This window comes from Phyllobates terribilis, unplaced genomic scaffold (genome assembly GCF_046119375.1).
Source record: "Phyllobates terribilis strain yellow unplaced genomic scaffold, ASM4611937v1 Scaffold_5__5_contigs__length_657084704, whole genome shotgun sequence".
NCBI lineage: Eukaryota > Metazoa > Chordata > Amphibia > Anura > Dendrobatidae > Phyllobates > Phyllobates terribilis.
Window position 1 is genome coordinate 17,857,834 of NW_027362765.1, and position 17,896 is coordinate 17,875,729.

General features: G+C 41.6%; 1 protein-coding gene across 1 annotated transcript in view; it reads right to left on the reverse strand.

The window, feature by feature from the left end:
• Positions 1–1,034: 1,034 nt before the first annotated feature.
• LOC141270843 (uncharacterized) overlaps positions 1,035–17,896 on the reverse strand; it is a 187,811-nt gene continuing 170,949 nt past the window's right edge. Inside the window, exons 29-35 of the mRNA XM_073680940.1 lie at positions 17,345–17,398; positions 13,762–13,911; positions 13,459–13,638; positions 13,252–13,375; positions 13,071–13,168; positions 12,782–12,872; positions 1,035–5,200 (exon numbers count right to left, since the gene is read on the reverse strand). Of these exons, the coding sequence (XP_073537041.1) occupies positions 4,458–5,200; positions 12,782–12,872; positions 13,071–13,168; positions 13,252–13,375; positions 13,459–13,638; positions 13,762–13,911; positions 17,345–17,398 (1,440 nt within the window). The 3' untranslated portion in view covers positions 1,035–4,457. The remainder of the gene's footprint in view (positions 5,201–12,781; positions 12,873–13,070; positions 13,169–13,251; positions 13,376–13,458; positions 13,639–13,761; positions 13,912–17,344; positions 17,399–17,896) is intronic.

Genomic DNA, 17,896 nt, shown 5'->3' on the forward strand with positions numbered 1-17,896 from the left:
TTATATTTGGAAATGTCTCCCTGTCCCCGGGGGTAACGAATATTTGATATTCGATGTTGAATTGTTTTCTCGTTTTTAGATCTCCAGGTTATCTTGTTGAATGTATAACAGTAGGATTAATGGATTATCAGTTTTCGTTATTTTTCTTTTTTCAGTAGGTATATCTCTGCCCGTCCTTTTGTAAATGGGGAGATGCTGTTCTTTAAATTACAGGGTGTCTGGTACTGTATAGCACTTTGTGCTGTGCTGTTCCCCAACCTCCCAGATATTGGAGGTTGCTCAGGAACACATCCTGAGCGGTTAGCATCACCTTTACTCTTCTGTTTCCTCCTTTTAAGTTTCTCTTTACTTCCCTCAGCTCTTCCCTTACCTAAGTTTTCCTTTCCTCTCGTTACAACTTCCTCTGGTGTTGACCCTCCCATTCCCCAATCCTTTTACAAGAATGTACTCAGAGTCGGAGTTGACAGTGGGGTCTTTGAATGTCAAAGGCCTACATAGTCCTGGGAAAAAGTCCATTCTACTGAATCTCCTGTACAAAAGAAAGCTGGATGTGGCTTTCTTACAAGAAACTCATTACTGTCAAGACAAATCATATAAGATCTCAAATTATAAGTTTCCGACTGCTTACCATAGCCCCTCACCAAACTCAAAATCCAGAGGCTAATGTAAACTTATAGCACTTTCGATCCCTTGGGTGTTCTCTGACTCGTGTACTGATGAAGAGGGTCATATGTTAATGGTCAAAGGTACTATTGTCCCCAATAAGGTAACATTTGCCTCCCTGTATCTTCCTAATTATTGCCAAGATAAAGCACTCCGTAGTTATTTAGATCAGTTGGCGGAGTTTGCGGAGGACACACTGATTTTAGGGGGTGACTTTAACACAACTCTTGATCCTTCTATGGACAATTCTAAGGGAGTATCAAAAAATAAAAACGCTATGGCTCTGGGAACAAGGGGAGCAAAAAATGAAAATGCAAAAACGGAAAATCCCAGGGTTGCGAAGGGGCTAAAGATTCACTGCACACTCCGGCTTGGGTGATGAACAGTTTATTGATTCTCTGTGACAAGCAGAATTCAAATGAGCAAGAACATTTGTATGCTTGAATGTGATCAGATATAGATAATGTTTCGACCCTAGTGGGTCTTTTTCAAAGCGTCACTGCAAGGAAAACATAACACATGGGTATATTGCTAATGGGAGAATGGATGATGAAGGCATCAAGGGGATACAAAGTTGAACCCACAAAAGACAGGTGGTAAATACAACTACAGCAGTGGTATATACACAGGGGGCATGCTGTGTGGTGGTATGGCATATAATGTGGCCTAGGTAGAAATAAAAATAAATATACAAAATTTACAAATAGTACAAATAATATACAGTATATACATAGTAACGTAGTACCTTGTTAATCACCACCAGAGGACATTAATGCAGTAGATCGGTAGATATAAGGGTACGAGAAAGTGTAGAAGGCACAAGGGTGAAATCTTACTTTGAATGCAGAATAGCAAATGGAATTCAATGGAACCAAGTCCAAAGAGGGTTTGCCAAAAGGCTGTAAGGTAAAGCACAGTGTTAATAAAGGTATGTGGCCTGCTAGGTGGACTGGATTGCTCACAACTTACAAGTTACTTGGTCAAAATGCACAACAGGGAGGGTTTCCCCTAGTCACAGCCATCTTCTCTCCATACTTGTTCTATCCCATATCCCCCTATCTCATGTTACTAAACCTCTGCCTTTCCCCTCTGTATCACCCTGTACATTATCATATTCCCATCTACCCTACTTCATCCCCATAATTTACATTCCTAGCCAATTCTCCTGTTTCCATTCCTTTACATGGGTGGAAGTTGAAGAAAATGGTTCATGACAAGGCTCCAACCTGCAAAGCTGATCTGGCAACAGCAATCAGAGAAAATTGGAGCCAGATTGATGAAGAGTACTGTTTGTCACTCATTAAGTCCATGCCTCAGAGACTGCAAGCTGTTATTAAAGCCATAGGTCGTGCAACAAAATACTAGTGATGTATTGGAGTGTTCTTTTGTGTTTTTTTTTTTTCATGATTCCATAATTTTTTCCTCAGAATTGAGGGATTCCATAATTTTTTCCCTCTGCTTGGTCTGAAAAAAATTACCCTTACTGAGTACCACGTTTTTAATCTTGATTTCTTTTAGTGTTTCTTAAAGCCCTAAAGTTGCCATTTGAAATGACTTTAGTGATCGGCTTTTTTTCAACAACATTAAACAACTAAATGAACATCCTCCAAGCCCTGTGATTCCATAATTTTTGCCAGGGGTTGTATATGGGATTTCAATCCCGGAGGTGCGGTAGCTTGGTGGTTGAGGTGAGTGGATAAGATGTGAGGCGAGCTGAACGCGGTATCCACCGCAATCGTTACAGATCTGCTCCATTGACCATCACTGACCCTATGGAGACATTTGGGGAAATTAGGATTGTGACCCTCCAGTCACCTGGTCCCATGGATATGTTCTGAGACGCCAGTTTGGGACCATCCGGTCACCTGGTCCCATGGAGACATTTGTGGAAAGCTAGGATTGTGACCCTACGGTCGCCTGGTCCCATGGATATGTTCTGAGATGCCAGTTTGGGACCATCTGGTCGTCTGATCCCATAGAGACGCTTGTGGAAAGCCAGGAATGTGACCCTCCGGTCACCTGGTCCCAAGGATATGTTTGGGTTAGCCAGGTTGGGACCATCCGGTCACCTAGAATCCATAAATATGTTCAGAGAAGCCATGGTGGGACCCTCGGGTCTCCTGGCCTTGTACCTCAATCGACTGTCAGATTCCCAAGCTTGCCGCTACTTACTCTCTGTGGGTGCCCGTCAAAAGCGGGGGGGAGGGGCCACTGGTTGAGGTAGTTGGCCCTAGAAGTCCCAAAGTCGCAGTTGCTCTATTCTCGGCGGGCCATTATTGCCACACTATAACACCTAAGCTTGGAAAAAATTCCAAAAACCACTGGCAACTATAAAATAACAATCTTTATTCATAAATAATGATTAAAAATTCATTGTCAAATAACGCGTTATTTACGGCACGGGACTAAATTCAGTGACAATCCTTATGGGTAAGTTCAATGGTCTTGGTTAGTATTTTTATTTGATGTGAGCAATTCATCATTGCTCTTTTGTGAGCTTGACTATTTAATAATATGGTGCCTCGATCCATGACCTGATTTATATGGCCATTTGTTATTAGCCAACATGGGAGATACTACTGTTATTATCTTATTTAGTCCTTCTTTGTAGGCAGTATTACCCATGGGAACTGAAATCAATCAAAAAAATAATATTACTATATTTGTCCATGCGTGCCTGTTTGTTTCATCATTTTCCTCCTTCAAATAATCTTAAACCTTGTGATTATTTGACAATGAATTTTTAATCATTATTTATTAATAACGATTGTTATTTTATAGTTGCCAGTGGTTTTTGGAATTTTTTCCAAGCTTAGGTGTTATGATTGGTGATCCACTGCATAGTTTTGCCTATGTTAATCAAATGGGGAGATATGATGTATCTATCTCTAGCCAATATGTACTACTTATGTTTTTGGAATAGTTTTTTGTACATTATTGCCACACTGTTTAACCCTCATCCTGTTATCTGAGTAGTGTTATGCCCACAGAAGACCCTGTGTCTTCACACTGCTCTTTTGTGTTTCTTCAGATACTTTGTTACACCATGTCTGACTAAGTAGTCTTGAAAGAAACTGTGTAACATCACTTATTTTAGTTAGCCGTCAAAAGGTTTCATAACTACAAGGTTAATATTATGTTTCTCCTACTGAGAGCAATCATTCTTCCTTCAACTGGCTAACACAGTACCACACCTTTTATTTTTCAATTTTGACAATAAAACAGTTGAATTTTTTATTGTATTATTTGCAAGTAAAGCAAGGTTAAAGTACCACTCTGGGTTTTTTTTTTTAATTTCCCCGCCAGGTATAAATGCCCCTGTGTGAGGTCAAATACTTACCGGTGGCCATCTTCTATGGTTTCCTCTCCTGCATTTTGTGACTGGCCACAGTTCACTGCAAATAATCACTATCTTTCTTAGTGTAAATCCATGAAAGACTCATTCTTAGTTTCATAGACTGACATTCAGTAGTGACTTCCAATCTGCCCAGCAAACACTGGAGTAATCTGGACAAATGACAACTCCGGGCACGTCGTGCAGAAAAGGATTGGAACGAAGCTGCGAGCAGCAGAAGACGACGATTGGTAATTATTTACTACACACAGGGAATATACATTACTGATACTTGTCCGGTGGTGTAATAAAAATAAAAAAAAACAGAGTGGTACTTGCTTTTGTTGAAAACATTTTCCACCTATGTTACATGAAGGTGGCTTCTGTTATGTAAGTTTTTTTGATGGTTAAGACTTGAGTCTTTGGTAAAATATTTCTCACATTCTGGGCATGAAAATTGTCATCTCTTGTGAATTCTTTGATGTCTAACCAGATATGAATTGTGGCTAAAACATTTCCCACATTCTTCACAAGAAAACGGCTTCACTCCTGTGTGAATTTTCTTATGTTTGGAAAGATTAGATTTCCTATTAAAACATTTCCCACATTCCGAACATGAATATGGCTTCGCCCCTGTGTGAATATCTTGATGTATAATAAGATATGATTTATCTGTAAAAAAAGTCCCACATTCTGAACAGGAAAATGGCTTCACCCCTGTGTGAACCCACTGATGTCTAACAAGATGTGATTTATTATTATAACTTTTCCCACATTCTGAACATGAGTACGGCTTCACTCCGGTGTGAATATTTTGATGTCTCACAAGAGATGATTTATCAATAAAAAGTTTTCCACATTCCGAACATGAAAATGGCTTCACCCCTGTGTGAACCCACTGATGTCTATAAAAACTTGATTTATTATTATAATGTTTCCCACACTCTGAACATGAAAATGGCTTCTTCCCAGTTTGACCACTTTGATTTATAACATCCTTTCCTTGACATGTATTTTTCTTAGCATTCTGTGATGAATCAGAAGATACGACTTGTTCTAAAGGATCAGATGATAGATTTTTGCTGTGATGAGCTAGATTTGAAATCATATCATGCTCTTCACATGTGTCTTGTGCGATACCTCTGTTATCTGCTTTACAATTGGAAGATATCCGATGTCGCTCTGAGTTCCAGGTACACTCATCTGCCAAGAAGAAGATCGATTCTTATTTTTTTTTTAAATATTACTTAAAATATATACTGATATTTTATAAAAATTTCAATACAAATTACAAGACATGTAGTAAAAAATTACTTTTTAACTAAAACAGTCATGCGAAGTGGATTGCAAGCTATGGCCGGAGTCACACTACTGCATAGCACGGCTGAGTGCTGTGCAATGTTTTATCGGCTAGCACTGGGCCCAATGTTAAACTATAGGGCAGTCCAGATCAGCAATTATTTTCTCAGGCCGATGCATGCTGCGATTGGCAGAGAGACTCGACTCACTCTCACCCATACAATCGGAGACAGGCAATGGAGAAGATGGCTTTTTTTATATATAGTGAAGCCAATATCTGCATAGGTTCAGGTTTCATGGTTCAAATGCTCAGTGGAGAAATATAGACTCCCATGACATCTCAGCTTAAATGATCAGTGGGGCACATCATAGTGTGAACACTGCCCTTTCATGGTATCGCAGCTTAAATGCTGTGTGGTCACTGTTTTCTCATAATATACCAGTGGAAATGAAAAGCGAGGGACATCATAGTGTGAACATAGCACTTATTGCTCTTTTGTGATGTCCCAGTCCAAATGACTAGTTGGGGGATACTGCAGTGTGAATAAAGCACTAGAAGTAGAGGTTCTTCCTTTTCTATAGAGACAATGGTACAATGCGATATTTAAACTGAAAGTGTTGATCCACAAGCAGGTGAAAAATCTGCATTTGCTGTTTACAAACATGTGAAAATTTTTCAGGCATTAACCTGTTCCCCCTTATTTTTTTCTTATACAAAATTCAGGGGGGGGGGGACTTATCTGGACAAATATCTTGTAAAAGGGAATCAATTTAATACATCTAAACCTATAGTGTGAACATTGCCCTTTTATGCTATTCTAGCTTAAATATGGTATGAATACAGTATTGCTGTCCCATAATATTCTTGGTGCAAATAAATAGTGAAGGATATCATAGTGTGAACAGAGCACTCATTATCTTTTTTGTGATGTCCCAATCCAAACGGACTAGCTGGGGATAGCATAGTGTGAACAGAGCACTACAGGTGGAGGTTTTCCTTCTCCATAGAAATCCCAATGTAAACAACCAGCTGGGGATAGTGTAGTGTGAATACAGCACTATAGGGAGAGTTTTTTCCTTCTCTAAAGAGTTAATGGTGCAATGAGATACTTAAATCGAAGGTGTTGAACTTTAGGCATGGGAAAATTCTGCAAGTGCTGATTTGTATGTGTAAATCCTGAATGTTTTAACCCTTTCTTTTTCTCTTTTCCATGAAAGCTAGTGGAAAAACCTTTGAGATCTCACTGACTTTGATATATATAACTGGGATAAATATCTTGTTAAAGGAAAGCAATCTAATACATCTGGAAAATGAACCATCACACCAATAAAGACAAACAAGAGTCAGAAAGAAATATTATATGTTATTTATCATGTTATCTGAAAAAATGTGTACTTTTCATGGAATGTATTTGTTATGATCTGCAACATGTACTATGGAAAGATAGAGGAAGCTGTCCCTACAGTAACACTAAGCTGAATCCCTACGATGTAGCGGTCTGCCTGTTCCTAGTGAACAGACCCACCTTAGTCCTTGGCTAGTCTGAACGAAGACCTATAGCATTAAGGGAGGGGTCACTAAAAGAAATAAGGACTGGGACAAAAATGGGACACCTCCTAAACAGAGAAGTTGTTGCAGAACACAAAAGAGAAACTGACAAAAATGTACTAAAGGTCCCAGAGGACCAAGCGGACTGACAGAGAAAGGCACAGAAGCACCTGGCTAGAGAAACAGTCAAACACTGAAGTCCAGCACAGCCAGAAGGGCGGAGCTGGCATATAAAGGCAGATGGTCACGTGACCGCAAAACACAAGATAGAAAAAACAGGAGGGTTCTAACAGTACCCCCTCTTTTATGAGGATCCTCCGGATCCTCCAGGCCCAGGCCTATCCGGAAACCGCCTGTGGAAAGCTTTAACAAGACTAGGAGCAGAGACATTATTCCTCCTTACCCAGGAGTTATCTTCGGGACCGAAACCCTTCCAGGAGACAAGATACTGTAATCTCCCTCTATGCAATCTAGAATTCAGGATACGAGAAATTTCATATTCGCCGTCTTCCACCACAGGAGGAACTGTGACAGTGGCGTCCCTATCAGATACATTAGCTTTTTTCAACAAGGAAACGTGAAACACAGGATTAATCTTCCAGGAAGTAGGTACATCCAACCTAACAGCAGACGGGTTAACAACCTGAAGCACTTTAAATGGACCCACAAACTTAGGACCCAGTTTTTTAGAGGGAATCCTCAACCGCAGGTTCTTCGAGGACAACCAAACCATGTCACCCACAGTAAACAAAACCTCCTTACGTTTCCTGTCAAAATACTTCTTGGACTTCTTGCTAGCCTCTTGAAGGTTGCAATGTACATTAGTCCAAACTCTCTCCAAATCACCGGAAAAATTCTCCTCCTCCGGCACCGTCGACCCCAATTTAGAGAACGAACCAAAAGATGGATGTCTCCCAGTACAACAAAAAAAAAGGAGAACACCCAGCAGAGGAGGATGTATGATTGTTAAGAGCAAATTCTGCGAGAGGCAGAAACTCAGACCACACCTCTTGATTGTCTGCCACAAAACAACGCAAAAACTTTTCAACATCCTGGTTCTTTTTTTCAGTCTGTCCATTAGACTCAGGATGATAACCAGATGAAAATGACAAATGGACTCTCAACCTGTCACAAAAAGCATGCCAAAAGCGAGCCACAAACTGAGGTCTTCTATCAGAAACAATATCCGTGGGAACACCATGGAGCTTGACAATCTCCTTAACAAACGCCTTAGCGAGTGTCTTGGCGCAGGGCAACTTAATGAATGGAACCAAATGACACGTCTTACTAAAACGGTCCACGACCACCCAGATGACCGTAAAACCCTCGGACACAGGAAGATCAGTAATAAAATCCATTGTGAGATGCGTCCAAGGCGCACTAGAAGCCTCCAGAGGGCAAAGCAACCCCGCAGCAGGAGTATGTGAAGCCTTTGACCTAGCACACACAGTACACTGACGCACCCCACTTGATGATTTCCTTCTGCCATCCAGGCCACCAAAAACTGCGACTGATTAGTCTCTGAAATTCCTGGATGACCTGCCAACCGAGACTCATGACACTCCACAAACAAATCTCTTCTAAAGGCTCTAGGCGCGAATAACCTCCCATGGGGAGTGTTAGATGGAGCCTCATCTTGAGCTTTCAGAATCCCATTCTCCAAAACGGAGTCCAACGCCGCCACCACAACTCCTTTCAGTAAAATGCTCTCCTCCTCGGCATCGACCGTAGGAGAGAAGCTGCGAGATAAAGCATCGGCTTTAACATTCTTAGTACCAGGGATATAGGTAACAGAAAAATGAAACCAAGAAAAAAGTGCACACCTAGCTTGACAGGCATTCAAGCGCTTGGCAGCATCCAGATAGATCAAATTCTTATGATTTGTGAAAACCTGAATAGGAAATCTAGCGCCTTCCAAAAAAGGACGCCAATGTTCAAACGCAAGTTTAATAGCCAGCAAGTCCCGATTTCCAACATGATAATTCAGTTCGGTTTCCAAAAATGTTTTCGAAAAGAAGGCACAAGGATGTATTCCACCCTTGTTCTCCTGAGACAAAATTGCTCCAACCCCCACCAATGAAACATCGACCTCGACCAAAAAAGGCTTGGTCTCATCAGGCTGCATAAGGATAGGGGCAGAACTGAACCTCTCTTTGAGATACTCAAACGCTTCAATGACCTTAGTAGTCCACTGGGCCGTATTCGCACCTTTCCTGGTGAGATCGGTTAGAGGTTTAACAATTACAGAAAAATTCTTAATGAATTTCCTGTAATAATTGGCAAAACCCAAAAATCTCTGTATAGATTTTAAACCAATAGGCCTAGGCCATTCCTGCACAGCCTGAACTTTCACAGGGTCCATCTCAAAGCCCTCGCTGGAGACAATGTAGCCCAAAAAACTAATTTTCTGCACAGCAAACTCACATTTCTCCAGCTTAGCAAAGAGTGAATTATCACTCAATAACTGCAAAACTTCACGTACACTCTGCCAATGGGACTCTAGATCTGGTGAATAAATAAAAATGTCATCCAAATACACAACCACATTCTTACCAATCAAAGGTCTCAGGATGTCATTAATAAGGCTCTGAAAAAATGCAGGTGCATTGGTAAGACCAAAAGGCATCACCAGATTCTCAAAATGACCTACCGGAGTGTTAAAAGAAGTTTTCCATTCATCACCCTCCTTCACTCGTAACAAATTGTATGCCCCCCGGAGATCAATTTTGGAGAACCACTTGGCCCCCACTAACTGGTTAAACAAGTCAGGAATTAACGGCAATGGGTAGGAATTGCGTACGGTAATCTTATTAATTTCACGAAAATCCAGACATGGACGTAAAGCCCCGTCCTTTTTTTAACAAAGAAAAATCCAACTGCCACAGGCGACTTAGAAGGTCTAATGTGACCAGCAGCCAGGCTAGTTTGTATGCACTCCTCCAAGGCCTTTCTTTCAGGGATAGTTAGATTAAACAAGCAACTCTTGGGAAGAGTAGCTACCGGAACAAACTCAATGGCGCAATCATAATCTCTATGAGGAGGCAAAACTTGCGACTCCTTCTCCGAAAAAACCCTCCAAAAATCTTGTATAGGTACAGGCAATTCCCCTTTTTCCACAGCCGCAATGCGACCATTACAACATTTATCATAGCACTTCGGACTCCAAGACTTAATCACATTAGTAGACCAGTCCAGCAAAGGATTGTGCAGTTTTAACCAAGGCAAACCTAGAACAACCGGAGAGGGTAAATTATCTAATACAACCAAGTCCAAAATTTCTTGGTGAACTCCATTGATAGTGAGGGGAAATGCTTCAACCTTGTGAGTAATACATTTCAAAGGAGTGTTATCAATTGCAATCACAGAAATAGGTGATGACAAAGGTTTGGATTTCAATTTAAGGTTTTCCAAAAACCCTTTAGCAATCACATTAAGTGTTGAACCACAATCCACAAATACCTGAAATAACCTCCTAAACAGAGAAGTTGTTGCAGAACACAAAAAGACAAACTGACAAAAATGTACTAAAGGTCCCAGAAGAACCAAGCGAACTTGACAGAGAAAGGCACCGAAGCACCAGGCTAGAGAAACAGTCAAACACTGAAGTCCAGCACAGCCAAAATGGCGGAGCTGGCATATAAAGGCAGATGGTCACGTGACCGCAAAACACAAGATAGAAAAAACAAACAGGAGGGTTCTAACAGTATTCAATACTGATTCCTTGCGTTGCAGAGTAAAATATAGAGGCAATATAAACTATTATCTTAATGTCCCTGTGTATAATGTTATTCTGTATCACAGAAATTAATAGATTGAAATCTTTTGTACTAACGCATGGGAAATTCTAATACATGTTTAGCTGCAGAGGTTTCCCACCTGTGATTTAATAGTTTTTTTTTGCAATCAGGAAATTGGTGTGTGCACATGTTCAAATTGTTTTTAAATCTTGTAAGTTCACTTGGATGGTATCTTGACAAAGAGCGCTTGTCGCTCGAAACGAGTCAAAAGATGCCTGTATTCTCTTTTCTTGTGAACACACAATTTTAATCTTTGCTTCATATACCTTGGAAAATAAAATGCACTTTTTTGGACTTTATCTGTGAGCTGGATTTTTCTGCTCTCTCTATTGGATGTTGCACCCTGCCCAGGTGCTATCCGTGCTCCAGAAGTGTGGAACTGCAGGTCATGAGCTGGATTTACTTGTGTATTTTTGTGCAGAGTCTAACTGCCCAGTGCCCCAACGCGTGTTTCGTGGGGATGAAGGCATAACGCCAAAACGCACCTAGGGGCACTGGCCAGTCAGAATCTGCACTAAAATGCCACATGGTTTGTATGACTTGGTCTCATTGCCTAACTTCGTATTTATTGACGGGTGACTACATTTGGAAGTTTTCATTGTGATTTGCATTTGTTACTGTGTGGGGATATATTTGTGATTTGTCCTCCTCAAACATATGTATAGAGACTATGTATACTACTGTGTCTTGCTAAGTAATAAAAATATATTATTATCTATTTTCATAAACTGAATGGTTCTATACTCATGAGTCTATACACTGTCCCTGTTTCTGCTTTTTAACTGGGTGTTACATGGGATTTTTCTGCCTTGTTGTTGTGCTATAGGTATTTTTTCACAAACCATATCTAACTTCATAGAGTTATGGCTTAATTATTTATTTACTTGATGGTAATTATATCATGTAATCTCTGTTGAACTGAGATCTCAATCTGCACATGCGCTGGCAGCCATCTTCCTGAATCCCACCACCGGAAAGCCAAAGCACTCTGCTATGCCTCACTGCTATAGCTATGCATTGAAGTTCATTAGACCTGTCAGTTGTACACTGCTGAGGTGTTATGGAAGCCCAGGTTGCTTTGATAGCAGCCTTCAGCTCGTCTGCATTGTTGGGTCTGGTGTCTCTCATCTTCCTCTTGACAATACCCCATAGATTCTCTATGGGTTTAAGGTCAGGCGAGTTTGCTGGCCAATCAAGCACAGTGATACTGTTGTTTGTAAACCAGGTATTGGTACTTTTGGCAGTGTGGGCAGATGCCAAGTCCTGCTGGAGAATGAAATTTCCATCTCCAAAAAGCTTGTCGGCAGAGGGAAGCATGAAGTACTCTAAAATTTCCTGGTAGACGGCTGCACTGACTTTGGTCTTGATAAAAGACAGAGGACCTACACCAGCAGATGACATGGCTCCCCAAACCATCATTGATTGTGGAAACTTCACTCTAGACCTCAAGCAGCTTGAATTGTTTGCCTCTCCACTCTTCCTTCAGACTCTGGGACCACTCCTTGTTAATCTCCCCCAAATTTTTCAATGGCCTTTTCTTAACAATCTTTTCAAGGCTGCAGTTATCCCGGTTGCTTGTGCACCTTTTTCTACCACACTTTGTCCTTCCACTCAACTTTCCATTAATATGCTTGGATACAGAACTCTGTGAACAGCCAGCTTCTTTAGCAATGACCTTTTGTGGCTTTTGTGTCAATGACTGCCTTCTGAACATCTGTCAAGTCAGCAGTCCTCTCCATGATTGTGGAGCCTACTGAAACAGACTAAGGGACCCTTTTAAATGCTTAGGAAGCCTTTGAGGTGTTTTTTGTTAATTATTCTAATTTACTGAGATAATGACTATGGCTTACAACCAGTGAAAACACAAATCATCAACATTAACAGAAATAAACACTTCAAATAGATCACTCTATATAATATATGAGTTTCACTTTTTGTATTGAAGAACTGAAATAAATTAACTTTTTGATGATATTCTAATTTAGTGAGAAGCACTTGTATAATTATCAGATTTTAATTATATTTATAATAATTATATAATAGTAAAATAAAAATATAATTATTAATAATGATACATAAAATAAAATTAACAATAATTATTTATCTGTGACTTCTCTGCATTTATTGATTACTGCTCACCTGGATGGTTACCTGTAGGAATCTCCTCTTTACACCGCTCATCACCCCTCACATATGTCTCTGTAGTATTAATATGAGTCAGATCTTCACCCTGAAACAAATATTGTAAAAGTCACAGACAGACGGAGAAGTCACATCTATGATCAGCTCTAATCCTGCCATCTCCACCGTTCTCATTACACAAGTATAAAACATATAATACTGGTGGATAAAACAAGACTGAACACAAGACCTTCACAGCAGTCTACACATCATAGGGGAGATCTCATGACACCTTCTCTCCATCTACCTGATGATCCTGAGGAACATTGGGATCTTCTTGTTTACAGTCCTGTGGAAGAAGAGGACAGGGACATCTCTCTGGTGTTGTCCTCTTACTGGATAGATCTGGAGGAAACACATACAGGGACTGAATTCATTCTTTACATACTGATAATTCTAGGCCGTGTGTATATAGTCCTGTCTATTACCTGGAGATGTGAGGAGTTGGGGAACCTCCACCATGATGTCCTTGTACAGATATTTGTGACCTTCTAAATACTCCCACTCCTCCATAGAAAAATGGATGGTGACATCCTGACACCTTATAGGAACCTGACACACACAATGATAATGTCATCCCCCCGTTCCCTTCATAGCGTTACTGTATAATGTCCCATCATTCCCCGCAGTGTCACCTCTCCAGTCAGCAGCTCAATCATCTTGTAGGTGAGTTCTAGGATCTTCTGGTCATTGATGAACTCATGTATGAGGAGGAGAGGTGGAGGCCCCGTGATTGGGCTCAGAGGTCGTCCCCATCCCTCAGACACAGGGGCCTGATGGCGCTCACTAGAAGTCTTCTTCACTACTGTGTAATCCTGGTTATGGAGAGACACATTAATAAATCTCACTACAGACATTTCCAGAGTCCTCACCTCTCCAGTTCTGTCCATCTGTTATTCCCATAGATAAGAATGATGTAATGTGATGTCATCTCTCACCTCTCCAGTAAGCCGGAAGAGGATCTCTAGGGTGAGATGTAATATCCTCTCCACCATCTTCTCCCTGTCCCCATCCATCCTTGACGGAACAATCAGGAAAATTCTCTTATATAGAAGATTTCCACTGAGAGGATCTGATATTGTAGGAACCTGAATGGGAAGAAGATGAGGCCGATGTAAAATGATATAAAGTTTACAATCACTAGAGTTGTGATACCAGTATAAAGCAAAACGTGATAGAGAACATCTAGAGAAATCATGAAAATGATCTTGCTGCAGAATGCACGGTTCTTCTTCTTGAGCCATGGAAGGAAGTGCTGTTTGAGAAACTCAACATACATTATGGAGTTCATCTTTACCCCTTCAGGGATCCTAAAAGGGCCGACAATCTCTCTCCCCATGGTTCCAGCCCAAAACATTACTCCACCTCCTCCTTGTTAGCGCCGTAGCCGTGTTTGCATGGGGTGTCCATCAACCAGCCATCCTCCACTCCATCCATCTGGACCATCGAGATCATTTCATGCATGATAATGCCCGGTCTCATGCTGCACATAACACATCTGCATCTCTGGCTGCTATGGGCATAAAAGGGGACAAACTTATGGTGTGGCACCCATGCTCCCCTGACCTCAACCACATTGAGAACCTCTGGAGCATAATCAAAAGGAGTATCCATGATGGCGGGAGGCAGTTCACATCTAAGCAACAGCTCTGGGAGGGTATTCTCTCCTCATGCAAAACAATTAAAGCAGAAACCAACCAAAACCTGACAAATTCAATGGACTAGAGTTCAGAAGCTCCTTTCGAACAAGGGGTCCTATGTGCAAATGTAACATCACCTAGAATAAAGTTTTGAGTTGAAAACGGTTTGATTTCAGTTTGTAATAACCTGCTAATGCTTATAATTTCAAAAATGACCATTTTTTTGTTCTTTATTAAAATGAAAAGGTTGAAAACTCTGCTATGCATAATAATTTGGAACATGCATTTTGAGTGCAGTTTGAGTTTTTTATTTTTTAAAAAATATACTGTTATCATAGGCAGTTTGTACAAAAACCTTTCAATTGTACTCTAATAGTTATTTGACTGGAAAATTACAAGACTGCAATTCATATAGGTAATTTGGGAAAATCTGAGAAAAAATTATTTGCATAATAATTTGGAACACAGTGTAGTGTGACCAAGTTGTCAAGCACTTTTCCAAGTGATGCTAAAATCGCTTGGAAAAGCGCTTTACAACCCGCATGCGGAAATGCATGCAAAAACGCTTCACAAACGCTTCTACCTGGCAGGAAAAACGCATGTAAAATTCGCATGTGTTTTTCCTGCCAGGGAGATGCAGAAAAAATGTGGAGCATTTCTGCTTCGTGGGTACTTAGCCTAAACACTGCATGCAGTGATAAAGAACGCAAGTGAGCGGTCGAAACGCGTCTTGCTCCCCTACTCTGTCTATGCAACCTATGTAATTTTGAAAGAAAAATAAAGAAAGAATTATTTTACCAGACGCTGGAACAACTATCCCTTTTTTTTATAAACAAAAACAACAGCCTAAAAACAATCCCTCAAACAGGTCTACAAGGAGGAATAAAAAAAAAATTATGGGTCTCAGAAAATGGAGACACGAAACAAATTTATTTTACCAAGTATTGATTATTTCAAACCACTAAATCACACACACTAATATATATATTAAAAAAAAACTCTCAATTTAGTATCAGTATAATCGTACTGATCTGTTGAATTATGTTGCCAGGTCATTTTTACTGGCCAATGAATGCTCTCCCCCAACCCAAAAATATATATTAATGGCAGAATATATCCTGTTTTTCCGCATTGCACAGTAAAATGAATGGTGTCATTCAGTGCAAAAAATATTAAGTAAAAATTGCCTAATGTACAGGGTCATTCTCAAAAATGAATGAAAAACAAATCACTAAACAGATGGAGAAAAAAAATTTTTTTTCAGATGCAAAATGGAAATGCAGGCAGGCTCGGACTGGCACACTGGTGAACTGGTGAATCCCCAGGTGGGCTGCTCTGCATAAGTGGACCCAGACCGCCTATATACGAGCAGTACTTGGCACAATACACTTGATTCCCTGTGTACAGACATCATTCATTTACAAAACTATCCCGTGTATTATTATATAGAAGCATTGGTAAATTTATTACGGAGGTTGATGTAATATTTGCATGGAGCTGAACAGAGACCCCAGAGTCAGGGTTACAGGTGGATCCTTGGCATCTGGCATTGAACGCAGGTGTGAATAAGGTCTATTGAGAGTGTGAGCCCAAATAATGTGTGTACGGCGCTGCAGAATATGGCGGTGATATAGAAGGAAGAGGAATAAATAATCCGCATAGAGAATGACGGGGACTCTGCACAGACCTCCTGCACTTGACATTTAAAATACAGAATATCAGGGATGAATCTCGCCATTTGACCCTGGTATTGTGTGAATGCTCCGCAAACAATGAATGATTCTACATCTAACTTAGAATATGCCCCCCATATTGAGCCTCACCCCTAAAACACATTACTTTTTTTTACTTTTGCTGGCATTTTTGGAAGAAAAAGGTAAAAATTCCAGTGGTAGTGGTCGTCAGAGCGGGAGAGGGGGGCGTTTGGGAACCTGTTACCCTAGTCCCCGACACATTCCTTTACTTAAGGGCTAAAGGTTCATCGGGATGGAGGGGGGCACATGTCATCATCTGCCTAGAGAACCAAAATACCTTGTCTCCACCATGAGGCTATGTGCCCACGATGCAGAAATGCTTCGGATTTTTCCTGAGCGTTTCTGCATCTCCCTGGCAGAAAAAACGCATGCGGATTGTACATGCGGATTGTGCATGCGTTTTTCCTGCCAGGGACATGCGGATGTGAAACGTTCTTCACTTGCATTTCCGCATGCGGGTTGTCAAGCGCTTTCCAAGCGATTTTAGCATCACTTGGAAAGTGCTTCACAACTTTGTCACACTATATAAATCCATGCAACCGGCAACTGGCATGGATTTATATAGTGTGACCACCAAAGAATGTCAAAAAATAAATATATACTTACCTTCTGATGGCCCCCAGTGTCCTTGTCTTGGCTTGCCGGCAGCTCACGGTAGACTAAAAGGACCTGCCGACTAAAGCGGTCGCGTGACCCATCACATGACTAAATGACGTCAGCGCAGGTCCTTCAGTCCACCGCGGGCCATCAGAAGGTGGGTATAATATTTATTTTCTATTTTATTCTTTTTTTTTACAGGTTCTGTGGTACCCGGGTCCGGAGGAGAGTCTCCTGTCCTCCACACCCGGGTACCATCCGCACATTGAAACGCATGGAATCCACATGTACAGATGCAGTGATGCGGATGACATGTGGTCCAATGCAAGTCAATGGCGGCGAAAACGCTGCGCTTCCGCAAAATAATTGGTAATGCAGCGGATTTTTCCGCAATGATAATCCGCAGCGGAAATTTCCACAGGATGTGCACAGCACATGCGGATTATCATTGGGGAACATGGCAGACCTTCTACCAAGCGTTTTTGCAGCGGAATTGTGGGCACACAGCCTGATAGCTCCTCTCCACATACCTCCACCTGCAGAGCCGCCACCACATATATGGCTGCTCTGTGCGCACAGGACCTGTGATGAGGTCACAGGAGGGGAGGAGTCAGGGGTCACATGATCAGGGGCCTCAGTGGATGCAGGACTCTGCTGTGCTGGTTGTCATGGTGCTGGATGAGCTGAAGGTTATGTGTGGGGTCAGGAGGGGTTTACAGTGTGGATGTAGCAGAGCCGCGTGTGTACGAGGTGTACGGAGCGGAGCCACGTGTGTACGAGGTGTACGGAGCAGAGCCGTGTGTGTACGAGGTGTACGGAGCGGAGCCGCGTGTGTACGAGGTGTACGGAGCGGAGCTGCGTGTGTACGGAGCAGAGCCGCGTGTGTACGAGGTGTACGGAGCGGAGCCGCGTGTGTACGAGGTGTACGGAGCGGAGCCGTGTGTGTACGAGGTGTACGGAGCGGAGCCGTGTGTGTACGAGGTGTACGGAGCAGAGCCGTGTGTACGAGGTGTACGGAGCAGAGCCGTGTGTACGAGGTGTACGGAGCAGAGCTGTGTGTACGAGGTGTACGGAGCGGAGCC